General features: G+C 45.6%; 8 protein-coding genes across 8 annotated transcripts; 5 read left to right on the top strand and 3 right to left on the bottom strand.

Annotated features, from left to right (window-relative positions):
* Positions 1-881: 881 nt before the first annotated feature.
* On the top strand, positions 882-2,142 carry JR316_0002684 (Neutral ceramidase; the record flags this gene model as incomplete). Its single annotated transcript, XM_047888471.1, has 4 exons — positions 882-887; positions 951-1,065; positions 1,139-1,579; positions 1,994-2,142. The coding sequence occupies 4 exons, from the start codon at positions 882-884 to the stop codon at positions 2,140-2,142; spliced, it is 711 nt and encodes a 236-aa protein (XP_047753394.1).
* A 2-nt stretch (positions 2,143-2,144) lies between these two features.
* JR316_0002683 (Neutral ceramidase 2) lies at positions 2,145-4,668 on the top strand (the record flags this gene model as incomplete). Its single annotated transcript, XM_047888470.1, has 14 exons — positions 2,145-2,302; positions 2,375-2,436; positions 2,518-2,542; positions 2,616-2,669; positions 2,729-2,754; positions 2,869-2,939; positions 3,031-3,103; positions 3,264-3,281; positions 3,340-3,373; positions 3,601-3,758; positions 4,048-4,172; positions 4,230-4,358; positions 4,436-4,555; positions 4,633-4,668. The coding sequence occupies 14 exons, from the start codon at positions 2,145-2,147 to the stop codon at positions 4,666-4,668; spliced, it is 1,089 nt and encodes a 362-aa protein (XP_047753393.1).
* A 566-nt stretch (positions 4,669-5,234) lies between these two features.
* Positions 5,235-5,929, top strand: JR316_0002682 (uncharacterized protein; the record flags this gene model as incomplete). Its single annotated transcript, XM_047888469.1, has 2 exons — positions 5,235-5,742; positions 5,853-5,929. The coding sequence occupies 2 exons, from the start codon at positions 5,235-5,237 to the stop codon at positions 5,927-5,929; spliced, it is 585 nt and encodes a 194-aa protein (XP_047753392.1).
* A 492-nt stretch (positions 5,930-6,421) lies between these two features.
* Positions 6,422-7,996, bottom strand: JR316_0002681 (Conidiophore development regulator abaA; the record flags this gene model as incomplete). Its single annotated transcript, XM_047888468.1, has 4 exons — positions 6,422-6,834; positions 6,897-7,505; positions 7,576-7,749; positions 7,801-7,996. The coding sequence occupies 4 exons, from the start codon at positions 7,994-7,996 to the stop codon at positions 6,422-6,424; spliced, it is 1,392 nt and encodes a 463-aa protein (XP_047753391.1).
* Positions 7,997-12,574: 4,578 nt separating this feature from the next.
* JR316_0002680 (putative glucan 1,3-beta-glucosidase D) lies at positions 12,575-15,364 on the bottom strand (the record flags this gene model as incomplete). Its single annotated transcript, XM_047888467.1, has 9 exons — positions 12,575-13,090; positions 13,150-13,369; positions 13,422-13,685; positions 13,735-13,936; positions 13,985-14,070; positions 14,132-14,250; positions 14,305-14,467; positions 14,536-14,638; positions 14,818-15,364. The coding sequence occupies 9 exons, from the start codon at positions 15,362-15,364 to the stop codon at positions 12,575-12,577; spliced, it is 2,220 nt and encodes a 739-aa protein (XP_047753390.1).
* Positions 15,365-22,051: 6,687 nt separating this feature from the next.
* JR316_0002679 (uncharacterized protein) lies at positions 22,052-23,194 on the bottom strand (the record flags this gene model as incomplete). The annotated part of the gene is made up of 5 exons (XM_047888466.1): positions 22,052-22,414; positions 22,466-22,663; positions 22,710-22,853; positions 22,906-23,125; positions 23,181-23,194. The coding sequence occupies 5 exons, from the start codon at positions 23,192-23,194 to the stop codon at positions 22,052-22,054; spliced, it is 939 nt and encodes a 312-aa protein (XP_047753389.1).
* Positions 23,195-23,310: 116 nt separating this feature from the next.
* On the top strand, positions 23,311-24,414 carry JR316_0002678 (Signal recognition particle subunit SRP72; the record flags this gene model as incomplete). Its single annotated transcript, XM_047888465.1, has 4 exons — positions 23,311-23,488; positions 23,539-23,794; positions 23,837-23,897; positions 23,950-24,414. 4 exons carry the CDS (start codon positions 23,311-23,313, stop codon positions 24,412-24,414), a joined length of 960 nt encoding a protein of 319 aa, XP_047753388.1.
* Positions 24,415-25,402: 988 nt separating this feature from the next.
* JR316_0002677 (uncharacterized protein) lies at positions 25,403-27,270 on the top strand (the record flags this gene model as incomplete). Its single annotated transcript, XM_047888464.1, has 8 exons — positions 25,403-25,522; positions 25,578-25,842; positions 25,901-25,956; positions 26,015-26,143; positions 26,262-26,409; positions 26,462-26,626; positions 26,683-26,852; positions 26,908-27,270. 8 exons carry the CDS (start codon positions 25,403-25,405, stop codon positions 27,268-27,270), a joined length of 1,416 nt encoding a protein of 471 aa, XP_047753387.1.
* Between the last annotated feature and the right edge of the window lie 501 nt (positions 27,271-27,771).

The following is a 27,771-nucleotide window of genomic DNA, read 5'->3' as shown; positions in this document are numbered from 1 at the left end:
TTTTTGATTTTATTACACCTTGTGGAGGACTTGTAGAGATGTTGAACCACCTTCTCACTCCAATAAATTAAATTTCGATATGGTTGGGGTAATTGGCGGCGAAAGTGCCGCCCCTGAAGCTTGAAGCACGACTCAACGAATTTGTGTCACTTCTCTTGCCCATCTTGTACAATCACAAACATCACGGTTCGCCTACTTCTTCTTATTTTCTGTTCATTTCTTCTCAGGTTCTATGCACTGGCTCTGAAAAGGCCTACAGAGGAGTCTCTCAGCTGGGATCCTGCGTGATCATCAGAGCGAGAGGTTACCCCGTGATCAGCTTCTACACACCGCATTCAAAATCAAATGCAACCTGCCATGTGGCCATATAGCTGATCATTCATGGTTTTCTCGGGGTTGGATTCTAACGCTTCGAAGTTCGCGCTGTAACCAGTTGCCATACGTGCAGACACTGTATGACGGATCTGTGTCCCTGAGCGTGGAACCAGTAGAACAGAAACATATAAAGACGACACACCACGCGCGACAATGCCGCTGCTACTTGCCTCTCACAGTGCGCTACCCTTCGATTTTTGGGATCTACTCGTCGCTTTGTCTGACGCGATGGCGGGATTTTGGTGGTATTTGACTGCTTTTTTGGCTTCGGGGGCTGTTATGAAGCAGAATGGGAGCGGGGGAGTGCAGACAGTGTCAGCTCAGTATTTATTAGGACTTGGTACGTTATGTATCTTTCCTCAGCGTATGAAGGTTCCTCATCTCTACTTATTAGGTATTGGTGATATCACCGGGTACGGTCTCGGAATCTCCAAGATACCTTGAAGTACTGAGTTAGAATCACATTTCTGTTGAATCCGTCGCGCAGGCCAGTTGTCGAAACGAACATGATGGTGCGTTTGGTTTCCGGAGAAGGAGGGTGCTATAGAGATTCAGATAGCTTATCTTCCAACCAGGGCTATGCATCGTTGGCGCAGACCGATACGGGATTGCACATGCGCGAACGAAGTCGTGCGTTTATCGTGGCCGACGCTGCTGCGCCAAGCAACAGGATTGTGTTTATTAATGCCGGTACGTCAGCGCTGTTACACCCGAAAGGAAATCATGACATCATTGATGCAACGACCGTTTTGCTCTTGCAAAGATATCGCAATGGGCGACTCAGGCGTGCGCCGCTCAATTGTCGCCCAATTGTCATCACAGTTTCCGGGACTGTACACGGACGATAATATTGCCTTTGTTGGAACTCACCAGCACTCAGGTGTTGGTGGGTACTTAGAGAACCTGCTGCCCCAGATCACCTCATTGGGGTATGTCAAGCAGACAGCCGATGCGATTGTGGCTGGATCTGTGTTAGCTGTCCAACGCGCCCATGCAAATCTTGCACCAGGGAAGCTCAGTCTTGGGAACACAACGATCTTGAACGCGAACATCAATAGATCACCGACTGCTTATCTCGCGAACCCACCTGAAGAGAGGGCAAGATATCAATTCGACCAGGACAAGGATATGACGGTTCTACGATTTGATGATGATAATGGCAATGCAAGAGGATTGTTGAGCTTCTTTGCTGTGCACGGAACAAGTCTGTACGAGGTAAGTGGTCGTTAAAAACTTGGAAGAATGTTGGGCTTAACTGAGAATGGGATTGCGTTAGAACAACACTTTGGTCAGCGCGGACAATAAAGGAATGGCAGCATTTCTATATGAGTGTAAATATCAGACACCTATTAATTGGTTCAGAGACCCCCAATTTTTTTCTAATTATTTTTTGTCAGCTTCCGTAGAACCAAACACGGCTCCTGGAAATACAACATTTGTAGCTGGATTCACACAATGTAAGAAAGTGTTTGACATATTTCGAACCATCCTCATTTATCTTTCAACTTCGAAAATCCTCAGCCAATGTTGGTGATACAAGTCCAAACACGTGAGCAAGCTCTATTTTTGTTTTTGACTTCGTGCGCAGAGTCTTTCGATGTTGACCTTTTTTGTTTAGGCTGGGTGCCTTCTGCGAAAGTCCCGGACAGCCCTTTGACGGACAACCCTGTGAAGCCAACCATTCAACTTGTGGAGGCACTGTACAAGACTGTCATGGACGGTGCGTTTGCCATGGCACGGCATTATGGCAACGAACTCATCTCATGATCATGTCAATTTCCATTAGGGGACCCGGCTTCCGTACTTCAGACTTCGAATCAAATAGATTGATTGGCCAGGCTCAATTTCTTGGAGCGCAGACAGTCATGAACGGGCCTCTGAGTCCTGTCCATGGCACTGTCAAGAGTGTCCATGTCTATATGGCAATGTGCGTCTTTTCTTCCCTGCAAAGCGAACTGCTTACCGATGTCGAAGTTCATGTCCTTGTCTATGTATGTAGGGCCAATCACTCTTTCACTCTCCCTAACGGAACCACTGTATCGACATGTCCTGCTGCCATGGGTCAGTCAATTGTTGTGCTTTTAGTCTCCTTTCTTGACACCTAATACATCTTTTACTGGTGAATAAACTTCTATTCAACAGGCTTTGCATTTGCTGGTGGAACAACGTATGCCTTTCAAATTGACATATTAGTCATGCCACTGAATATCAGCTTCTCTGTAACTCGACGATTGTTACAGTGATGGCCCCGGAGCATTTGACTTTGTCCAAGGCGACAACTCTTCAACTCCTCAGTAAGTTCACACAGCCTTGGGAAGCGCTTCACAGTAATGAACCTCTTTTCTTGTTGTAGAAATCCATTCTGGGAGATAGTGAAAGGTATGGACGTCGGTGGATGGATTTTGATCCCACAGAAAGTCTGACATCACTTTTGACGTCTCTTCAATCAACTTCTCTCCGATCCTTTCTCTTCCGTGCGCCGAAATGAACCAGGCGCTGTAACCCCTTTCCCCAGTCCGGCACAAATAGCCTGCCAAGATCCTAAACCCATCCTACTGAATACGGTACGTGATTCTAATCCAATGCTGTGGTGTCCCCTGTGCCGTTCATTTCGTTGATTTTTTGACACTTGCCGACTTCTTTTCTTTCTATCAGGGATTCGCGCATACGCCCTACGAATGGGCACCAAATAGCGTCGATATTCAAATGCTGCGCGTTGGGAATTTCGGTGCGTCAATTGTCATGTCTTGTCGTGTTTTATTCTCTATCTCCTTCTCCACCTCGGAGTGGATAATGCTTTGCACCCCAACTTTTTGTTGGATTAGTTTGGATACGGGCCTCATCGATCGTTGTTCTAACATAAATGCTTATCTGATGCCCCCGTTCAGTAATGTTGATAATGCCGGGTAAGACCTTTTAATCCTATTCCCACCTTGAGTTTTCCGCTGAGTGATTATCTGATAGGTGAACTTACCACGATGGCTGGGAGGCGAATTCGGTGAGGACCCCAAATGTTATTCGCATTTATCCCTCTTGACTGACTTTGATATCGCTTCTTTACTTCGTGTCAACATGTTCTCAATTAAAACAAAATGTGTTCTATCTCTATCGGTCCCACCTCACCATATACCTGGAAAACCCAAACTCTAATTCGGCTTCCGTTATCTTTAACGTGGTGATTCACACGGAATGTCGGTGCCAATTTCGAAATTTCCTCTCGAACAGCGAGGCAATTCGGGCTAAGCTCATTTCCACTGGCGTTCTCGGCGCGGATGCGTATGTGGTAGTAGCGGGACCTGCTAATGTATACGCACACTACGTCACTACGCGTGAAGAGTATGGAGTTCAGCGATACGAAGGCGCGAGCACTATTTTTGGCCAATGTAAGTCGTTCTTCTTTGAGAATCCACTCCAACAAACATGGTCTCGTGGGAGGTGAAGGCCTCTTGGATATTTATGGGCATTCCTTTATCCGGACATTTTAAATCTACGCGCATTCAATCCGTGTCTCTTTTAATGAACACGCGTGACTGCACGGAAGTGTCCAATGAGGCCGCGGTTCTGACATATGCCTGCCCTTGGCCAATATTTGCCGCCTTGCCTGCGCCGTTGCAAATGTCTGCCCTTTTATTCTGTTCAATAATCTGATTCATATCAACTTATGGGATATAGTCACTCTGGAAGCGTATATCGACAAGTACTCCAGTCTCGTGCCCTTCCTAGCCGACAATTCCACGGGCACTCCTGCGTCTGACCCTCCACCACCGGAGCAAACATCAAAGGCCATCTCACTACAGGTAGACCCTGCATTATCCCCTTTATGAAGTTTCCGTCAATTTTGGTGATTTTTGTAGACTGGGGTCGTTTTCGATGCTTCGCCGATAGGAAAGAAATTTGGTGCTGTCCTAACCGACGTAAACACCAACGCTCCATATCATGCCGGAGACACTGTATTCGCACAGTTTGTTGGCGCCAATCCACGGGTGCGTTTGCTTAGCTTGAGAATTTTCTGAAAGGGTCCTGAGTTGGTCAATTTGCTGATGTATACCTGTTCATATAGAACAATCTTCGTCTGGAAGGAACGTTCCTAACCGTCGACCAGCTAGTTTCGGGTCAGTGGAAGACTGTGCGGACCGACTCACATCCATCAACGATCTATAGCTGGACAAGAGTTAGCACCGTACGTAATGCGTTCTGTCCTTAGAATCACATTATTAGGGCACCATTTCATTGATGATGCTGATTCCCTTCGAATAGATTCTGGGGACTAGCAATGTAAACATTTCTTGGTAAGAAATTCCCTTTGATATACTTAGCGCACAAGTTTGACGCCTGGGGTGCTATTCTAGGACAATTGAAAGTGGTTCTCCGGGTATGTCCCAAGTCTCTCCACTCTCTCACCACAGACATGCATCATGTGTCTTACTCACTTCAATGATTACAGCGGGAACCTATCGTCTAAGCTATTATGGGGACTCTAAACCACTTATTGGTTCAATATCTTCCTTTACTGGAACATCATCTTCGTTCACAGTAGCGTAACTGAACTTTATTCATTTCGGTGTTACTTATGAACGTCAAGTCTGCATTAACTGTACTATCATCGTGATTGCAACATGTCTCCAAATGGTAGCCTTGTGTACCCCGGATTATTCGAGTATTATTATGTAGCCAATTGTAAAGCCTCGTTGAGGCCGTGCGTATAATTGACGGAGTTGGAACAAATTGCCTCGAGGCCGCCATGTGCTGATGTGTGATGACTCGGTACGACTCGTATACGAGTATCCCAGTGCCAGTGAGAGTCGTTCTTCCTCTCGAACCACATCCTTCTCTTTCTACATCCCGCCTCAAAATAAGCCATGTTTCGTAATCTTAGCAGTCAACTGGCAGGTGCATCCGGAGCAAACGCAGACACCAAGAAGGAAATGTCGCCGTCACTTCGTCCAGACATATATAACTTGATAGACAAGGCAAAGCAATGGATGATAGGCGGAAATGGTGGAGGAGGTCAGGCAGGGGATGGCGTATCCTATAGTCCCCTTTTAGCGGTCATCCAGAAGCATTTGCCTAATACGAAGAAACCCGGACTAGAGTCCTTCGGGCAGGCAGAGGGCGAAATCGCGGTTATTGTGGGGGGCATTACCAACATGATTTTGGAATTGAGCAAGTGGGAAGGTTTGTCGGCAGGGATGGCCATGCGCACATGGGTCGACTCGCTTGTCGAAGCCCGTAACAAGGCTTCTAGCCAGACCAGGATCGACTTAATCGCCAAAGGCGTCACCCGAGGGCTTAACCAGTACACCGACGTGACACTTCTGACAAAGGACTTCACTACTCGAATCCAAATTATATCCTGTCTGAAGACTGGTGAGTGCTCAGAAGAGCGTCCATTTTTGGGATCTGTAGACCATACATACATACTACTTAACAAAATGACTCTGTCGCTCATGAACTGACATTGCCATCACCTCTTTCAGTTAGCTCGAGAATATATGGTGCCGGAACCGATGAAGCCAGGCAAAGCGAAGCTATGTGGAGTTCGAAGTTCATTTAAGGGGTGTTCAAGTAGTTCAATGCTTTTTTCTATATGGATGGGCAAGCGTTACATATACATGTTTTAGTAGCTACTACGGAGATGCTATCACATTTTCATAGGAAGGCCGGACGGCCCAGCCGCTCCCAGTCAATAAATGAGAGAAATAAATGGGGGTATAGATGAATGAATACTACTAAATGACTGCAAAGCAGAATGAGAGCAATAAGAGTGCGAAGAACGAAGCAACAATGATGTCAGTGGTACAATTATCTGTAAAGGAATAGCGTTGAGTTTGTGGAACATATACGTATGATCTCATAAGTGAACGTACACAACTTGGTAGATTGAACTAATGAGGGGGAGCGAGTAGTGGTAGAGATAAAGCAATGGAAATATGATGTACAAGAAAAGAATAAGCCACCCGCATGCGGCATGGAGGAAATCTCTGATGCCTACAAAAATAATGTACGTTAGAACGTGGAGTATCAAGATAAGAAAGATACTCACATACTAATAATGTGAAGAAAATGATGATGTCGGAGACATAAGCTGGTCGTTGTGCATAATACCTGATATTTGTCTATTACAGTCCATGGGACTTGAGTACACAGAGGCGGTTGAAGACGGGGCACTCCAGTCGGACCTCATATAGGAGTGTACGTCGAAGTAATTTGGACCCTTTTGGTAGGCCATCAAATCGGAGAGGCCTTCCGAGTCCATGGTCAGAAGATTGTCAAATGCAAAGTCCTGTTTTTGTGTCTGGGTCTCTATTTGCATCATGTTGTGTGCGGAGTAGGAGTCTTGTGTGTGCGAAGGCTGAGTGATGTTGAACTTGTACATGGCTGAAAATATCGTAGACGACGACGCTGAAGAAGAAGCGGGGTCTTGAACTACTCGCTGAATGATTACATATTGAGAGGCGTCTAAATAAATTGATGGGTAAGGAAGGTTGCAACATTATAATCGGTTGAAAGACGCGACGCACCAGAGCTTTGAGCAATTGTACTCCAGAAACCAGGCACCAGGGAGGTGCTATATAGGTGAGAAGTTTCCGCCGTTGACCTGGGTTCCACCGGCTGCAGCACACTCATCTCAGAAAATGCGATGCCCTCATCGGTGTATACGGTGAAGTATGAATGAGCTGACGTGGTTGATTGGGAAAGAAGTGTGATTGTGGGATCAATATCGCGAATATGGCGGGGCTGTTGAGAAGCCCGGACAACCTTGTATCCTCGTTCGATCCAGGAGCGTTCTTCGGCTACCTGGCTCGGAGAGGACGTCCAAGAGGATTTAAGTGGGTCGATATCACTTCCGTTAGCGTCAATAGGAGCATCGAAGGGAAGAAGATCAATGTAGACGATGGTATCTGGAGTTTCTTCAATACGAGGTTCAACACCTCTGTATAGAAGACTCTGCAATGTTGCATGGGCTTCTGTGGGAGTCGTAGGCGAGCTTGCTGTCGAGTCACTGCAAGACTCAGATTCGTATCTCAGAGAGGGAGGTCCGTAGACTAGATGTCCATCTTTGTGTTGGAACTCGGGCGAAAGCGAAGGGGTACGGCATGGTCGTCGATTGGGCGAAAGAAGGTTAAGTACTGGTGTCGGCGATGGACAGCGTCGTTAATTTAGGCTAGTCTAGAGCTTATTATATGAACAGGGACTCACGTCGTTTTCCGCCACATGTATCTCTGAGCTGCTGCAATCGACTACCGACCTGCTTGGCTGTTCGTCGCTTGCCAGTTTTTTCGAATATCCAGTCCGAAATAAATCTGTTACGCATAGGAAAACGTCCTAGAAGACGCGTCTCTCTTGAATCATCCGGTTGATAGTTCTCAAGCCCTGGACAAGAAAATGTGAGAACATGGAAAGAGAACGAAGACGACAACCAACCTTCGATGAGAGCAGCCTCAAGCTCAGGGGGCCAAACGACTTGACCATCTCGAAGTGTTTTCCAGCTTTTTCGGCCTTTGACAATGGACTGAAAGACGTCCTGGGTGCGAGGGTTGTGAAGAGGAGTACATTTAAGAGGGTCGAGAGAAGAATGGCGCGTCGATGCTGGCGAAGATTCTGGGCTCGATGATGCCATTGGAACTATACCGTGAAGAAAACACACAAGTAATAGGTCAACGGAGCCGTTGTTTATATATCGAACCTGGCTTGTGTATAAAGACGGACATGACACCTTTCCGAAGGAGTTTAATGAATCGAATTGTTCGGTAGCCGTTCCCGATCAGGGTCATAGGAAAGGAGATCTGGTTCTTTGTCAGGTCTTAACCAACAGGAGTAAAGCTGTACAGAGAGATCTAGCTAGAAAATAACACACGCCGAGATGGTGGGTCACTCGGCTTGATCAAGAGATTGTCCGTGGTAGCGCCTCCGGCATAGGGTTCGACGAAGTGGTCCCAAGGTTCCTGACAGGTCTTCTGCAAAATGGCTGCCTACGGATGACCAGCTTGTTTCACTTCCAAGTCAAAGAAAAACAGCTTGAATAATGTCAGTGTTGGTCATCCTGGAGACTGGGGACAAGAGAAGGTTTTGAGATGCGGCGTTTACCTTTTGGTGGAATCTATCTAGACAGTGTCAGTTTTGCGAGATCCTTGAGCTCGTGCGAACCGTCGATCTTCCATAATACAATCTGAGATCCAAATTTTTACAGCCACATCACCGGAGCTAGAGCACCCCGTAAACAAACAAATACAACTTGTACTTCGATTAAAATGGACATTTTTTCCAATGTTTATATAAATTTAAACACGAAAGTTGCCGAACTATTACGGTTTTGCCATAAATCTGGGTCAGTTAGTACGCTCCGAGCAATCCATATTTTCACCTGTTAAAGCTCCGAGTTAAAAGAATCCAAGGAACACAATAAAAAGTTGCGGCAGCCTACTGGATGGGCTCAGGACCGATTCATGCGACTGTTGAGTTCGTATAATGTTCACGGAATTATCGCTAAATGAACATGCAAAGTCGGTTTGTTACCCAGAAAGCACCGTTCAATATTTACAATCAGACACGGTATTGCGGCACTCATAGTGTATGTCCGACGCGCCATGTATTCGCTGTCTGACGCCCAGCTTCTCTGTGAATTATTACTTGGAGGATATATAATAACTCACCGTAACGCAGAGACCACGTACATAAAACTAGGGCATCGATTGTATTATGGCCCACTGATGCACCTAAAATGTGCATTACTATCATTTGCTTCATGTCTCCACCACTGAATGATAGACCTGGAAACACACTCACCCATAAGCATTTTCTGCCTCATCGCATAGAGGCGCCTTGTCTGAGGATCTTCGTCTCACATTATTCATCATTATGCCCGTCGGTCTATTGATGATGTGTAGAGGGAGCATAAGTCGGAAAGGCGACGTTGATGGAACCTTTTGCCAGAGCGATCCATGAACACTGGTTATCGACTGCAAGACAGTGGGCTTGGAAGCGTGTAAAAGTAGACCCGCCTCGGATTCGTAGTTCTGCAAAGACGGAAACTGCTTGGATACTGGTCAAAAGTGGACTCGGGCTTAACTGGCGCTACTTTTCAACGGTCGCTTCTCTTGAACCATAAATCAACCAGTTCGCTACTTCAACGTGATGGCTCCCACAAATGATGGTGATTTTCCAGAAGAAAGGCTCTATGGGATACTACTGAAAACAGAATGTAGAAACTGTATCCAGGATAGACATGAGCTAACGAAACTGACAGATCGGCACAAGCCTTCTTCGTTGGGTGCTCTGGGGACGGTTGAGGTAGGTACCCTCAGAATGAATTATCAAAATTCGAAAGTCACTTTGAGAGGAGCCTGAAAGACCCCAAGAGCATCATCGCCTCCCACTGAACACTAATTGAATTCTTGTATCTGACTTCGCGTAATGATGAAGAGGTCTTGTTTGTCTTTCAGATCGATGTCCGGGTGAGAAGACATAATACAAACACCAGGGGAAATCAAAGATAACAACAGCTTTCCAAAGACATGTATCAAAGTATCAAAGTGTCTAACTGTACAAGGATGTGTACTATGTTGTCCGAGCCACGAGGGTCCAAATTTATTTTGAGATATTTCCACAGCAAAGTGAAAGAAATTAAATTACCGCCGTGTTCATCGCTAACGCTCCCAGAGCTATACCATTTTTTATATCATTACGCTTAGCGGTCCAACTATTTTCAGGCCTTTCGCTTTCTAAGAGCTATGTTTTAGACGCGGAAGGGGCCCACAAACCTCACAGCAAGGTAATCGCGTTCCGTTATAGCGATCATCGCTTTCATTATCGGGGTCATAATTTCCGCGATCCGTTGGCCTCATCGACGTCATTTCAGGATTTTGAGTCTGAGGCGCTGCGCCCTCATGTTTTTTTTTAAAAAAGGCGTGCCGCGCTCTGCGCCAGTGGCACAGCAATCCGCCGCGCCTCGGACCTAATGGCGCTTGTTTTTTCTAAAAAAGGAACCGATCAAAGCTACTTATTGTCAATTTTCCATCAATATTGTGGGAACACCTGACAGACAAACAATGATTACGCCCACTCAAACTCAATTGCGTCAAGTTCTCCTTCCTTGTTTAGGTCGATTGATTCGAGGGAGGCATCCTCGAGGCGGCTTCGGGGAACCCTCATATCTGGGCATCCTCCTTCCCTGAATCCCTTTGAATGGTGTTCCTGGACGCATGGCCAGTCCTAGGCTAGCGTGGGCTAGAATCGATGGGTTACTGATGGTAGATATGGTATATCGATCCCTGGCTTGCCTTGCTTGATATCTCAAGTCAAGCAGATTCACTTGATACCGTCCGTTCTTGACGCTCAGAGGTACTCTTGTTACCTACGACGATTCTCTCTCAGTTCCCACACACGCTTCCCATCACCTCGTTTGCTCAATGGTCGCACAATGCCAACCAGTCGGATTGACAAACGGAGTCCCACGCCTAGATTATGGTTGGCATCGGAGCAGAACTGGAAGGGTTTGCAGTAATATGGGCAAATTTACTTTCATATGTAATGTACGGACATCCAGTTGGCTTCGTACTACCAGAAAATCTTCGGGTGACTGGCGAAGTTTTTCCTCTCTGTACTCGAGTCGGATCCTGGTCGGTCTCTTGGCCGACTAAGAGTCGCTCATGTTTATCCTGCGAACCGAGCATAAGAACGGCGAAATACTCTAAAATTTCATTTAACAGGAAAGTTCCCTGGAGCAGAACGTCATTTCATCTATTCATCTTTCCGGTATCTTTGTAATGAAAATTCTGTCGAAAAGAATTGATAAATCCAAACGTAAACCTTGATCCATTCAGTTTTTCACTCGATGTACGCCTAGTGGTTGGTGAAACTTCTTAATTTCGAGATCATAGGAGCTATGATGGGACTGGTTGTCTTTTATATGGTCCCACAAAATGTATGTATTATCCTACTGAAAATACAGCATCAGAATTCTCCTCGACTCCATGTGGCAGTAAACCTAATATAGACCGTGCAAGTGATTGGATGTGAACATCATCGAATTGTCGATCACGATCAAGACCTCACTGCCAGGAACAACGAGGTGGCAGATGAGCATAGCCAACACTAGCTTGATTTTCTACGCGATGCCGTGATATGGATTCCTACACTGATCCTCCCATATTTATCAGAGTTGAGTGACGAATGCCCTATCTATATCACCTGCATACCCATCATGACTTGTTTATAGCCTCTTTTGAAAGGATGAACTCACCAAGACTGACCTAATGAGTCCGATCTATGCTGGAAGAATCAAAAGTGAATGATATGGATTGGCATATCCTCAATAGACCCTATAAGCGGTTGTACGAGCGCCTACGTCTCTGCTCTACAGTAATCGTCTCTAGACCAATTTTCTTTGGTCTATCAATAGATCATGGCGGCCTGGATAAACAAATGAATTAGTTTGGTGCCACCATGTCGGTATTGAAATTCTCCGTTGACTCTGGGGAGAGTTCCTTCGAGTTCCCAAGTTGTCGCTTCGCATGTATGGGCCGGTTTACACCTCCCTGTGCTACTCATATCTACATATCTGTAGAGCTCCACATTCTTGCTTTGCTATTAATATGCACCACAGGAAAACACATTCCTACAACACGTTATTTCAAGGAACGCGGACGAAGTGGAAGGTGAGAGAGGCGTGTTCGTGTAGAAATGATAGATAGATCCATCAAGCACGGTGTTCTGTTTTGGGGTGCTTGCGGTCGCCCACCTGGATCTTTGACATTTGTGAATGACCAGAATACAAGGCTCATCAAATAGGGGTCTTTATTCTGTGTCGTCCTTACCTGAGAAAGTTCCTGACGTGAGTACAGTTCCTGAGCGGAATTGGCTGAGCGCCATGAATTCCAACCAGTTGGCCATCACGGTATAGGCATGTGTAAAGCACGAGTCTACTAGATGGCTAATAATGTATAATCTGCTAAAAACATTGCGACAAGCACAACAAAAAAGTCCTGGTATGTTCTGTTATATATGTCCACATTATCACGGAAAATCGGAATGAGCGGCATGGGTATAGGAGGCCCTGTAAAACAATATCCAATATAACCCTCGTATACAACCCTTCAAAAATAAAGAAAGGTTTTTGTTGGAAACGACAAATTGTTCCCATGCAATTTGTCGCTGTGTTAATGACGATGATGGCGACTACGCGCAATCATAATGAAGTTCATAACCCGCGTCGAGTCGGAGGTGGTGTAATCACTGCAGGAATAGCCATTGCGACGCCTGTCGGGCAACCAGCTGGGAGTGTGTCGTTGAGTGCATTCCAAGGATCTGGATATGGACATCCCGGAATGGTTGTTGGAGCCAGAGCGTTGTCGTTGATGTTAAACCACCCATTGGCAGTAGCATCAATAGGTTTCCCTTTCCTATCGGTAAATGTGGGCATTGGGAGAGTGACAACTGATCCGGTGGAGGTGTAGACTGGCATTTGGCTAGGAATATTGCCATCAACTAAAGACGCAGGTGGCCATGGGTACTGAACAGTCTCAGTGGGGTCAAGAGTGCCGGCACCAGCGCCGCCAGTCATCCAAGGCTCGAATGTGCCGTCGAAAACGGGGCCTATAGAAGGACCACACGACCCAACAACCGTTCTTGGGTCTTTGGCAATCCAGCCACCTGCAAGACCGAGCGAATATGACCAAAGTGGAGACTCAACAATCCCCCTGTTCGAGGGAGCAATCTGGTGACGATGATGCGTCAACATCGCAAATAATGAACTAATAAAAGGAATTCCCATACTTTCCACGTCCAGAAGAACCAATCTCGTAAGGCGTCCATGCTGGCGGAAGAAAAGGCCAAAAGACCAGCTACAGTTCCAGGAGTCCATTGTGAGGAGTCTTGCCAATCCTGACAGTTGCCGCCATACGTGGTAGAGCCGCCAACGCCGGTCAAAAATAATCCACAGTCGTTGAAACCGTTGCTGAACTCTCCAGCAAAGGTAACACCGAAGTTGGTACGGCTAGGATGCAACGTGAGCAAGAGGTTACTCAAACACAACCTGCCATCCTTACCTAGTGTTCATGATTTTCTCCCATCGGTTGCATGCAGCTTGTGGCCAAGTTCCTCCCGCTCCTGGGCCAACTCCAGTGTCAATGGGATCAGTTGCAGCTCCACCATCAAATGCAAAGTAGGGATGAGTATCGAGCATAACCCTATCAGCTCCCTCCAAGAATCCCTCCCAGATTTGGAGCCCAAGGAAAGCGTCGTGAATACTGATGTAAGGCCCTTTACCGATACCAGTAATGCCTCTGATCATCTCGTAAGCTTCCACATAGCTAATGACCGTTAGAATGAGACACAGGAAGGTTAATAAATGTCTCTCACAAGCCGCGAACTTCAGTCATGCCAATGACTTTGACTTGAACTTCGTTCATGATCCCAAATATTTGCACTACATTCTGCCATTCGGGCTGCGAAATGAACTCAGTAATGATTCGAATATAGTTCAGTGCCCGCTGCGCATTAGCAATGCCCATTATGCCCTGGAGGAAGTTGATCTGGCCATCCTTTCCAGAGTGGTTGAAGCCTACATACAGTTAAGACAACCGACATGTGAGAAAGTAGAAGAACCAACCGTTCTGAGATCCTGGAATTGTGTGTAAATCTAGTTTCACACGGAGCCCATACTTTCTGCACCACTGAAGTGCCTGTACAATATACCTTTGAAAGGTGTCAGTATTATTGCCGCATCCTCGGAGAATGACTATCGGCTACGACTTACTTCCAACTGGTTTTGGCAAGGAAAGGTTCGCCGTCCCATACTTCGATGGCCCAGTATGGGATCGGTATTCTGACCCAGCTTAAACCGGCCGCTGCTATTTGGGCAATATCCTCTTCAGTCTATATTGAAACGTTAATCAATATGTGGTCGACATGACACGAGGCATTACGCACAATGAACGTCTTATAATGGTCCTCTAGCTGGTTCAGGCCCCCGCTGGCTGTATCGGCTGCCATGAGAGTACTGAGCGTCCATTCGTCGACAGCGCCAGGGTACTTCTGGTACAGAGCGGGGGTGATAAATGGCTCTAGCACAAACCAACCGCCAAGATTTACACTAGTGAACGTCAACGTTATGCGTTAAACTGGGACTGCTAACATTGCGGGGATAAGGTGGGCTCGTACCCATGAATTCGCATGCTACCAAAGTCCCAGCTCTGATTCAGAGGGGGCGTCCATGAGTTGGGATAAGCATTGTTATTGTAGGGGTCATCAGGATCGGAATACCCTAGGTGATAACTGTGGTCAGCGATGTATGAAAAAATAGATTGATGGGCAGAAGCTCATGCAACCGCCCGCTGTCTGGAAATAGACAAGCAGATGCGCTCTAGAGAACGTAGGCATCAAGGAAATCGCCGTTGGGTGTATAATGCTTCTAAGAAATCGTGGCTGGGATTGGAGACTTACAGATTCCACCGAAAGGATTATTGTAAGTGAAAGTTGATCCATTGTTAGTCGTGACCGTTGTGCCATCTCCTCCACTGACGATGGCGGAAACGGGAGTAGGTTTTCCATTGGCACCAGTGGTAGTACCTGTAGCTCCACTAGAACCGCTAGAGTTGCCCGTAGATTTTTCATTATGTGGCTTGATGACGGCGAAGTAAAGGGGAATGACAACCGCCGCGGCAACAACAACCAAAAGAATTACACCGATAATGATGAACCGCCCGGTGCGTCTCGGTTTGGTGCGCGGAGTGACGAGAGGCGCCGCCTTCTCTCCATATCCACCATTGTCACCATTGTAGTAGCCTTCGGTTCTTGTTGGAAGGTAAGTATGGGAGTCAGCAACCGACTGAACGTAGGAATCGCGTGGGGAATCCATGCCCTCAGGATAACCTGTGTAATGTGGCTGCGGACGAGCAAAAGAAGAGGCGTCATTAAGAGGTAAAGGAGTGTAGTTAGTCCTGTGCATAGAGTCTGGCTGGGACGCCTGGGAGTAGGGGCGGTCAGCCATTGTACGCCAGCAGAGGGAATGGGCAAAGCGTGTGATGGGTGGTGGAGAGCAAGAAAGGGATGTCGAACAGCCGAATTAAAGCCACAACATGACCCTGTGAGTTAAAGGATATAATAAGAACTACCTAGCTACGTATGTAGTGACCAACATCAATAAAATGACCATTATGTCGAACTCGGCATAGCCCTGCCATAGGCCAGAGGGACGGCCGCACGGCCAGAGTAGCTAGCGGCCAGTGACTTGCCGCATCCGACACATGATGGTTTCGTAAAACGTTGATTGCCCCGTAGATCCACAGAACTTTCAGAATTAACGCCGTCTTTTGAACAAGACATACCAACAATCCACCAATTCTAAGGGCCACTTCTCCTCAGCGTAAACAGTACTCGAGCAGTATTTGCGATTTAAGACGATGGAAAGAACCTTATTATCATCCATCTTTTATTGTACTCAGATACTTCCGACTCCACTCTGCGTAATGCTTCGTCTATAAATAGACGTGCATAGTAGATTGATATATGAACGCAGCAGACGGCGAGCGGCGACCACTTGCCATTGAACACGGGGAAACTTTTGAGCCACTTGTAGTTAGCATTTGCGGTGCTTCATACTCGTTGAAAATGTGCTACACTGAGGCTATTCATGAAAGGGTATACCATTATCGTATCACGGCTGCCTCCTTCACATCAGGTGGAAATTGGACAAGGCAGCCTTCTGACGACTATAAGTTGGCCTCGTGCACACCTCGAAAAAGCATACAAACATCGAGTAAAGAAGAGCTGAACCCGTGCTCAACAGTGGTCATTCCGAGCACAGGTCCCATGCCATCCATAAAAGGCAGAAAACGTTATGGTGCACCTTTCTACTTATAATGACAAGCATCGACAATCCTGGTTGCACTTGCATTTCGCCAAGCTTGCGCCCAAACGAGAGCCAAAGGAGATATAATTAGTGGCGGAACGCCGCCCGATTAACAGGAACACAGTTAACTTCAACATAGCGACTAGAGGAGACTGCAGAGAGTGTACATGGGCTGCATTAGTCCAGAGAAATCATGACCACGGTCTCAACTTGGAAACTAAAGCCAGCCCAATGAAAGCGATCGGCAGGGAAGGGAAATAGTGTATAATTGTTGAGCTCCGACCCAAATAACAACACACAGGCAAAGATCGCAGAAGACAGTTTGTTTGTTGAACAGAACAGGTTGGAAAAAGAAACACAACGTTCCTTCTCTGGGAACGTGTTGACATCACAGCGGGTATACTTTTGTTGCCCACAAAAGACATCGAGGCCCCCACAATAGAAGAAACAACAAACAGATTAGGAACCAGTCCCGAGGTAAGCCAAAGTTGGAGAAATTGCGGAACGTCGAGCCAGTACAAACTGTACAATTGAGCTGTGCCGAGAAAGAAAGACCTACCATTCGATGAATCTGACGAAGGACACGCAAAATGATTAGAGAAACCTGTTGAGATGGATCTCGAATATAATCCATGCAGTCTATCTTGACGTTATCGCGCACCATGCATGGCAGATGTGGAAATGACCTATCAGGCTGAATGGAATAGATAGTGTCGACGATCTCTCCACAGGCCAGCAGATGCCAATAAATCGAAGTGAGGAGACATAATATGTTATGGCTGAAACGTTCCACTTGTTTATCGCATTTCGTTGGGAATGACTATGGTTCCGTATGAATTGAGAATGCTGGAAGATTTGACATCTTTCTTGATGTGAAGCAGATACCCCACCACAGGATGTTAGGAGAAATTGAAGAATGTATGACACATCTTTAGCTGGAAATTAAACTCCGTGAATGATTGCCAGTGGGAAAACTCGTGTGGTGGCTTTCGGTAGGTGTGATGATTTTGGATTTGATGGATGAAGGTGACCAGTCAGTTGCAATGAAAATATGGCCCTTGCGGCACCGGCAGAGCAAGTCCAGATACTCAACATGTGATAATGCAAATCTTTCCTTCCAGATCAATTTGGAACTACAGTCAGTCTCCTCCAAAAATGCCAGAATGTTGCGCACCAATGCAACATTCAAACGCTTTCATATTTGAAACGTGATTTGGCCTTTGCGATGTAGAACTGGTTCCACGGTGATGCAATTTGCACATATATTTATGTTTGAAAAGGTCCAACGTAAACGTAGCTGTCGACGATCCGGATCCGAAATCGAACTCACATTAATGAACGCCTGTTAGAAGTTAAGCCATTTTAGGCCCAATGCGCGGTTTCCATTGTATAGGACGTGTAGTGGTGTCGTGAGAGATCTTTTCAAGATAAGAAGTTCATGAAGATTTGGGCAGTCAAATCGAAAACCTAACCTAACCGCGAAGCCCCTTGGAAAACAAGCCCTCAACCGATGTTGGATGCGTTGATTCAGAGCGCAGGCATTTTTCGTAACAATCTTCTAGGAATATCGATCATCACGGAATTACACGTTGACTGTGCCCACTGAGTCAAGGATATGGGAGGTGTTCATGTTCAATATCAGAGAAAAAAATTTGTGGTCGACGTGAGTGACAGGAGAAGGGGGGTATCAAGTGGAAGTGGCTGTGTTCATTCTTGTTCGTTTCTGTCTTCGATGTCGGTGATGGCCACACAAGCCCATACAAAGCCAAACTTATTGCGTGGCTGAAATTTGGCTGAAATTGGACTTCTTTTGCTTTTCGTCGAACGATATGACTCGAATATGATGAAGTTTTGAAAATTCATTTGTCAGATCCAATGTATAATATATTGAACGAGCTTTTTGACCCGTCGCTACGCGCCGTGGGGTTCGCTTCGCTCACCCACTTGCTTCCGCTGACGGGCCAACAGCTCGCGGGGGCTGCGCCCCTGGACCCCGTCGGCGCTTCGCGCCTCCTCATTGATACATTATTTCAATTTAATCTTTTTATCCCTTTGTATTCTTTCCCTGTAGTACCATATATATTGAATTTCTGAAATGTGTTGTTCGCTTACCTGAACACTGCATAAATAGAAATTATGTCGAACTCAGTTTCGAATCTTCAAGTTTCGATGAATGTTGTTGGGTATTTGAAGTTGAATCTTGAACCAATTGTAGACGTAACCTGATTCTCATGACTTGTTGACTTGGTTCTAAATATTGGACTGGGACAAAAAATAACATAGGCTCATAAGATTTTCCAAGTAGGTCGACGTGACGCCCTTGTCAAGGACTCAATTTAATTGTATAAGTTTAGGAATGACTCCCTAGATAATAGTGAAGTTGACCGGACTTGACTGGAACCTGGCTCGGAGATTACACTCTTCCTCGAGATAGGAGAAATCGGCTCCAATAACTCCTATATGAACATTACTTCCAAATCTTTCTTTGGTACTGCATAGTAAGCAGCCTCTTCCCAAGTTCCTGGAAGTCCCAATGCGTGAGACTATGAACCTTTAAATATACCTGAGAGAAGTTGCGTCCATTCCATTTTTGCCCTGCGCCCATTGCTCTGGGAGCACTAAATTGACACTCTTTATGTTGAAGTTGTAATGAAGTAAACGTGTTTCAATCAGACACTTATTCAGAATCATAGCGCCCGCAGGTTCCGAAGTACCTCAATCGTCTACTGAACGTCCCAACTTTAGTATGGAGTCGTGTTATTCCCCTTTTATTTAATGAGATTGTATGAGCGATGTCAGAATATTCGACAATATGCTTCGTACAACTGGGATTGACATCAACGACCAGTAAAAAATGCAGTAGATATTATGGAACCACAAAAATCTATTGCATTCTTTAATCGAGTTGTGCACATAAACGCATAACATTGCATAAATTTCTCTCCATGCCCGGTACTGTTGTTAGTCTATGAGTCCCACATGCATCCGATATATTAATAGAGAGTGACTTGCGAACAGGTCATTTTCCCAATGTGCAATGTGTTTTAATCCATTCGAGTTACTACTTTGACTGTGTCGTCACCGACAAAACTATAACACATACCTATGTTAGGAGAATGATGTGTGTGCTACTCTGATGTAATTGATATCCTGCAGGATCCACCAAATCCACTAGTCTGAAATTAGCGCCTGGGAAGAATAGGGATCGAATAATAACATTAATAGATGCCTATATATAACGATGACAATATTCGCTTAAACAAATATATGGACGCGAACAAGGGGTTTGGAACATTCTCCATGGCCGCACGTTTACCTTTCGTTACGCTATTCTTGTTTTATAATAATGGTGTTACTTTACAGAAATGACGGTTGTATCTTTGTATCGATTCATTTTTCAATGGAAGGTGGTTACCTCGAACATCTAAATTCCAGGCATGGGTAACAAATCAATCGTCCATAATAGTTTATAATACCTTTGCAGTTTTTATTCAAGAAGCATTGTTTCGTTTTAAATTACCAGTTTGCATAAGCGCCTTCCATATTTGATGGCTGAAGACGCATTGATCGTGCATACACGCACGTTTAAGACGAGACCTTCAGGATGTACGTCGAAAAGTCACAATGAGAAATGAATAGAAGACTCTTCCAATCATATGGTATTGCATCCGATTTCCTTCTTTGCTCTACAAGTTGGAAAATACACAAGACAGGCGCTGTACCAGGCGTCATTTTCTCAAGGCATCGTTGGTGAATATGCACCGGCAGTTAGATGATGTGGATCATGATCATATCAACTGCCATCACAATGGCCATAAACTATGCAATGGAATCAAATACTGCACCACAAGAACCAAGCATATCAAAATATCAGCTTCATAGTGTTGTGTTGATTGGATTGTGTCGCAATTTTCTTAGGTGGCTTATGTAGGTATCTCGATGCGTTCTGAACAAGTACTTCCGAATTATCCTTCAAAAATTTAGGAAAATAAGCGGAAATTAGTTTATCTTCAGGGTATTTTGTTTATCTTTGGAATTTGTTTAAATATATTGAAGAGGAGCTTCGAGTATTGTTCTCTTTTTCTTTAAAAAATTATGGATTTATTCACGATTTGAGGCTGCATTCAGTACACCAAAATGCTGATCACGTTTGCAATCTTGCCAAAATCCTTCATGAACATACTGTCAGTGTTTGAGTCACTAGAATGGTCAGCAACGCAAATAGATCAGTTCAAGGTGTTCCTTCGGCCAGAATATCAGAGGAATGGCCACGGACCTGGAACTGGTTGGCACTGGGAATAATACTTTCAATGTAGATGGTTAGCAGGGTAGAAGACGTATTGCAACATAATTACGAGAGACCTACCTGGTTAATCCAGACGCATGTAGCCCCACTACCGCAGACATTCGGGCCACTGTATCCCAGTCCTGTTGTCGCGTTAAGTAAGACAGAAGTTGAGACCAACCACCCATAATACACGAACCTCCGCATTGCCACCACTAAGCAGGTCATATACCGTATATTGGAGAAAAATTTATGACGATGATATGGTACAATGACTTACCAAGGGAACGCCGGTCTGCCAGGGTAGAAGTGTGACCAGGGTGGTTGTCCAGCAACTCGGTGCAGGATAGCTCGTCGATGCAGTTGTGGTTGTTGGAGGGGGGGTAGGTGTCACAGTCGGGCCATCGGTGCCCGTAAGCACCGAGCCTAGCTAAATTTCAAAGCCGGAACTGGTAAGTGATACGTTCCACGCTGGACTGGAAGTTGGAAAAACTCACCGATATCGTTGGAGCAAGAATAATTAAGCACAGAACTCTGTTGAAGGAGCAAGATATCATACTGGAGCCTAGAAATCCTTCCTTGTTACAACGGGGACTGTTTATATAAGTCTTGTTCTTCACGCTGTATCCTTAAGATGGAGATATCGGAGAATTAGTGTCATTGAAACAGAGAAATCCCCCAAGCGATACCATGTGGTGGTGCTATGATGAGGATTTGCCGAAGGTTCTGTGAACAGATTCGATAACGTATCCTGAACATTAGAGTCGAAGTTGACACAGTACTATGAGTGATCAGTTGTTCGGATTGGACACTGATTCGGATCTCAAGATCCTGTGCTCCGTTCCTCATAAAAATCGGTACATACATTCTAATGTATACTATCTGCATGAAAATATAAAAAAATTGACAGAAAATGAATAGGAAATGGGTAGAACAAATGAATGTCCAAACCGACTTCCCCTCACCTCCCATCATTGCCATCAATCTGAGTTAACAAGCGGCATCGCGTTTCTATGAGCGATCGTATGGTCGGCACGACTCGGAGTTATAAATTTTGCTGTTGACCAACCCATCAATCCGAATGAATGTCCAATCCGCACAAATGATCACCCATAGTAGATTGCCAAGATTTTCGACCTCTCACTCAGGTGACATGCAGTGATTCCGTCTACCGTCTTTATTTATCCGATTTTACTGCAAAAGGCGCTTGTTATACAGATGAAGGGGTTTACAAGCCGTGTCGTCCCAGCCATGGACCAAAATTGAAGCTGCTTGTTGTGTTAGAGATCAAACTTGGATAATTGCATATATCCGGGAAATTGAAGGAGCTGAATCAAATGAGATGAAAAAAGGATTACTATGGATCACTGATATATATACATGACGATATACTTTCGTACACACAGGAAAAAGGTGAGAACGAAGAAAGGAAAAGAAATAACGCACTAAAATCAGCAAAACGTCAATACTGCGACATATTTGTTGAGTTTAACATCCTCCAACATGTGAAGTAAATGACAATACGCACCTTGACCTAAAAACTAATACTCTACAGCGTCATCGTCGTCTGCTTGCATAGCAGAAGAATTATCCTTTTTCTCTGGTTCGCTGGCCGCAGCAGAAATTTTCGATGCCTCCTTAGCTATTACCGGGGTATCATCCACATCCATCGGGGCTTCTTTGATCGTACCTGCATCAGCAGCGTCTTCAACGGTTGCAGATGGAGGTGCTCCATCGTTATGTGAGGGTATATCGGTCTCCATGTCGTCTTTGTCCATATTTTTATCGGCCTTTTGTTTTGATTCTGCTTCTGCTACACGCTGACGAAGTTGTTTGATTTCTTCAATGCCTGCGGACCTTTCGTCACGGAATTGCTCCCATTCTTTTTCGGCAGCCTCATCCACCTGTACGGAAAGTTAAATGATTGATGTGAGAAAAGTTGCCATGATGCTTGCCTCTGCTTTGCGTTTTGCTAAAAATGCCTTCTGCGTAGGTGTGAGAATTGCTGGGAGGTAGTATAGTGGCGGAGGGTGGGATCTTGGAACGGGCATCAATGGATTCGTGGAAGGGGGTGATGATTCGTCTATGGGGATCACATCCGAAGTTACTAAGAAATTGGCCAATAGTGGTAGTCTTGTGCGACGAAGTTTATACTAAGACACATCAGAATAAAACTCATGTCGAAATTAAAAGACATACGATTGAATCCTTCAGCTGCAGGTCCTCCTCTTTCCTATTCGCTGTAGTTTTGTCCTTTTTCGCGTCCTCGGCTCTCCTGACAGAATCAGTTTCTTTTCGCAGCTTAGCTTGTAGTCTCTGTTCAATTAACTGCCTCTTTTTTGCCTATAAGCAATGGTCAGGAACGCGCTTGTTTATTAGCCAACCATAGACATACAGCATCGCTTGCATTTCTCTCTTTATCTTCATTTTTGGCCTTATTCAGGGTTCCGACAAGAATTCCGAACATGCTTTTACCGCGTTTACGTTCTCTCCCACCCAAGGCAGCAGAAAGGTCCAACCGCGGACGCTTCTTGGTATCCCCCGTTGTTTGAGTAGCTTCCCTAGGCGATTGCGGTGCGTCTGCTGCGTCCATTTGAGGCTCTGGAGTGGGATTCCTAATGTTTCGGTGGTCTTAGAATTAAGTGAACTAGTGCACAGGAGAACACATACTCTTCCGAAGACATGATTTGAGGTTGGTGGTCGGGGAAGAGATGCGTCAGAAGTCGTGGGAAATTGTCAGACGACGGCCGAATGTGATATGGTTGCTCGCCAGCATTATTCTTGACAACATTCCTCCACAATGCCTCCAAAGCCGTCCAAGTCGTCTCCTCCTACGCATAAGCCAACATGGAAAGATAATAAAGGAAAACCTAAGCAACAGCCATCTACTGCCGAACGCTTGAGGCGCTTCTTCACGTCCTTGTGTGCCCAAATCGATGGTGGACACTTCAGCAACGCGGTAAAGACATGCGATAAGAGTGCGTCATTAATTTTACAGTATAGAACCCTGGCTAACAATTGAATATAGTACTGCGCTTGGATCCCACAGATGCCGATGCACGACAGACCAAATTGTTCCTTCTATTGCAGACTGAGCAGTACAACGCTGCTCTGAACCTCATTGCCACCGATAATACACATGCGTACGAAAAAGCATACTCTTTATACCGCCTACAGCGTGAATCTGAGGCAAGAAATATTTTGGAATCGATTAAGGGAGAACGCGGGGAGAACGATCGGGGTATCGTTCACCTTGAAGCTCAGCTGGCACGTAACTCTTTCCTGTGGATGGCCGACTACTTTTGACAACTAGTTTAGTGCTACAGGGAAGGGTCTTACCAAGAAGCATTCGATCTCTATAACGATTTACTCGATACTGCTGAAGCTGTGAGTACGTTTTGAAGCCTTTGAAAGTAGCCTATTAACGTCACTCCCAAAGGACTCTGAAGAGCATTCCGATATCTTGACCAATCTCCAAGCTTCGCAAAGACATCTTGATTTCATTAACACTGGCTTTCTCCATGCCTTGGACGCTCTTCCGAATTCAATCACATCAACTTTGGAGTCTGCCCCGCCTCCTTCTCAACAGCAATCCACTGCTGCTGTGATTGCCTCGGCTTCTGCACTGGCGGGTTCATCCAATGAACGTCAGAGTGCCATTCCTGTGGTCAAAAAAGTACGAAAGTCGCGTATCCCAGCTGGTGTGATCCCCGGTGTCACCCCACCCCCTGATCCGGAGAGGTGGTTGAAGAAGAGTGAGCGTTCAACATTCGGGCAAGGAAGGAGAAGAAGAGGAGCAGGTGGTGGAGGTGGAGCAACCCAAGGAAGTGCGACGGTTGAAAGTACAATACAGGCTGGGGGTCACTCCAAGAGTGGCGGGGGAAAGGGAAAGAAGAAAAAGTAGAAGCAGGTACATTATCGTCTTTGATTTCATTCGTGAAAGACTAATCCTTCTCCGGTCTAGAATAATTTTATGTTCTTTACTCCCAAATCCTATATGTATGCCTCATGGATGCCTGTCCGCAATGTTACGTAACGATAAAAGTTTGTCTAAGGACTAAGAGTTCAAGGTACACTAATCAAAGACGGGATTGTAACTCGCTGGCTTCCAGTCCTGTCCTGAAAGTCGGGATGGTATCTTGTCAACCGAACGTGAATGTTGAAATATAGGTACGCAGGTTAGAATATAGATTTTTCATTGGTTAGGCGTACTTACAACTGCCTCGTGTTTGCCTCTAGTCGTTCCCAAGAGCCTCCTTGCACCATGCAATTAGCTGCCGCACCATTTTCACCTCCTGCGCCTGGTTCTCGAAACTTGTTTAGAGTAACGTCTCTTACCACATGACGACCCATGGTTTAATGATTGACATCAACCATCAATGAAAATGCGCAATATCCCTCATTTGCCCCAGCGTAAGTATCCTCAAAGAGAAATGGGTTCTGAATGGGGTATAATCTGCCCTTTGGTACGTGCACCCCTCCATATATGCACACTTCGATGACAGTTTTCATTACAGGTGTTACAGAATTTCCGAACCATTCAACTCGTGTTTCTGCTCCCCTTGTGTACGCGTTGTTCGAATAGAGGATTGTTCATTTTGTAAGCATAAGGATCCATATAAGCTCCAGCTGATTATCTTACCACATTACACGTGTGTAGAAATTGTAACATGTTGAAGTTCGAAGCCTGCTGGCCTACTTGCATCACCAACGCTATCACAACAATGTGTCGGAATATGTGCATGCCCGTCGCCACGCTCAAACTGCCTGGCTCGGACCATTTGTTTGGTCAGCGAGAGGAACAAAGGCGTTTCTCTACCTTAAAAGACAGGACCCACACAGGGATTTGGACTACAACCCATTCCTCCCATTTGCATCTCTAACAATTTAAAATGTTGCTTTCAAAGGTTCTTGGTGTAATTGTCATCGCCCGAAATGGAGATCGCTACAACTACTATCAAGACCCGTTGACATATGCTGGATCTAACACGGAGACCACTGCTCTCGGCGAGGCATGTTGCCTCGTTACCTATCTACTTTCTTTTTTCTGATTGCGCGTTGATATAGGTCCAATCCCACAGCCTTGGCTCCCTCATCCGGTCGACCTACTTCGACAGTTCCTCTCCTTCCTACATTGAAGGAATTCGTTCTGACCTCGTCGACAACAACGAAGTGAAAGTCCGTGTCAAAGCTGGTGTCGAAGGCACCGTCGTCTTTGATTCTGCCATTGCCCTCCTCCAAGGGCTCTTCCCTCCCAACCCAAACAACAAAATTGTTCTTGCCAATGAAACCACCATCGTTGCTCCTCTCGGAGGTTACCAATACGTCCCTGGTGCGTAAATTCATTTAAAATGTAAATACTTGCAACTCATGTTTTTGACATTCCTCAGTTGAGACTGTTGAGCCTGGCAATGATCGTTCGCTTGAAAGCTGGACCAACTGCCCCGTTCGTCGTCTGATATATTGATAGATTTGATCATAGCTCATCACACAAGCGCTCATAGAACTTTGAAAAGCACACCAAAGCTGTCTATGGTTCTGATGACTTCAAGACCAAATCCCAGGAGGCGTCATCTTTCTTCAATGCCGTAAGGGACTACGTCTTTGGTCGCCCAACTACCCTGCAGAACGCCGTATGTTGCTTCCTTTTCTTCTATAGGCCATTACTGATTACATATCTCATGTAGTGGAATGTAAGTGATGGCAATCGCGCCACCTGTTACCTATGAGATGATTAATCATTTCCCCCAGATCTACGATTTTATCAACTCAGAGCTTACTCACAACAAAACCTATGCCCACCGTCTCCCTCCCACTTTCCTTGAGCAGGCGCGCCACTGGGCCAACTATCACGAGCACAGCGTCTTCAGCGACAATGACATTGCTGGCATTGGAAACAGTAAGTTTTGAAGAAACATTCACATGATAACACTCTTAAAATATTGCTGTAGTTGCTGGTCGCACTCTTCTCCACACCGTTCTCGAGTCTTTGGAACGCATTGCTTTCAATGGTGACCCACTCCAATTCATGTTAGTTGAGACGACCTATCAGCCATTCCTTTCTCTTTTCCAACAAACCGGCATCACCAAGGACCGTCCTGACCTTTCAGGATTCCGTAAGCACTGATTTCTTTCATATTTGATACATTTATTCATACATTTGTTGTTACAGCCGATTACGCATCTGCCCTCGCCATCGAGCTCCGCCGTGGATCGCCCCCAGATGTCCGCGACTTCCTCCGCATCCGATTCAAGAACGGAACCTCCCATGGATTTGAAGATGTCCACGTTTTTGGCCACAACGCTGATATCCCATTCACAGAATTTGTCTACCGCGCTGAGGTGCGTATTCCTGTCTACCTTACATAAGACATGTTCTTATAGAGTAATTAATCAGGGTGGTGCCATTACCAGCAACAAGCAGTGGATGGAAGTTTGCGGAATCAAGTCCCCGTCCATGGATATCCTTTCCGTCCCCGCGTTCTCCGACCACGCTTTCACTTACGTCGTAGCCTGCATCGCGCTCGGCGGGTTGCTGTTCAGTGCCGCTTTGGCTGTGAAGAAACGCCGCGCTGAGAAGCGTCGTCTCAGGCTCCTTGGTTCCGAGGTGAGTCAGGTCGTTTTCGCGGACTATGGCTCTGTGGTGTATTCGACGAGAAATCAGAGGGATATTCCTATATCTACTCTCAATGATTCGTTCGGAGAGCATTCATTTGCCGGCGTGGATTATTATCCTGAAAATCCGGTGTGGATTCTTTGAACACGTCAGAGCTGTAGTCCATCCAAGATGAAGCTGGCAGGATCCAGCAAAATTAATTTATGGTCTTGCTTACATTATTTTTGGGTTGTTTTCCACAGACTGCCATTCTTCCGGTTATGAATGAGAAGATCAGGTTGATCTGAAGAGAATAGAGCAGTTGACAGCGATATCAATAACAATGGAAACTGACGGCATTGACAGCGCCCTCGTCCACTTGTTCTTTATCCTCGAATCTCTATTATCTCACCTCTAAAATGCATATCTACTATTTCTTCTGTGTTTTCTTGTTGTCACTGTGTTATATATAAATGGACATTTCTTGCTTCCCTGAAACGCTAATATGAGCGTATAAATTCCTGATGAAGGAGTGTTGTTGTCTAGTTGGCACGCTGAACTCGGTTAGTGATCGCCAAGAACGTTTTCCCCAGGTAAATCCTTTGAACTGTAGTGACAATCACATATTTCCTGCCTAACACGGTGCCAAAACTTTCCCCGTAATTC

This window comes from Psilocybe cubensis, chromosome 2 (assembly GCF_017499595.1).
Source record: "Psilocybe cubensis strain MGC-MH-2018 chromosome 2, whole genome shotgun sequence".
Taxonomy (NCBI): domain Eukaryota; kingdom Fungi; phylum Basidiomycota; class Agaricomycetes; order Agaricales; family Agrocybaceae; genus Psilocybe; species Psilocybe cubensis.
Note: the sequence above shows the minus strand (reverse complement) of the source record. Positions and strands in the feature narration are given on the sequence as shown.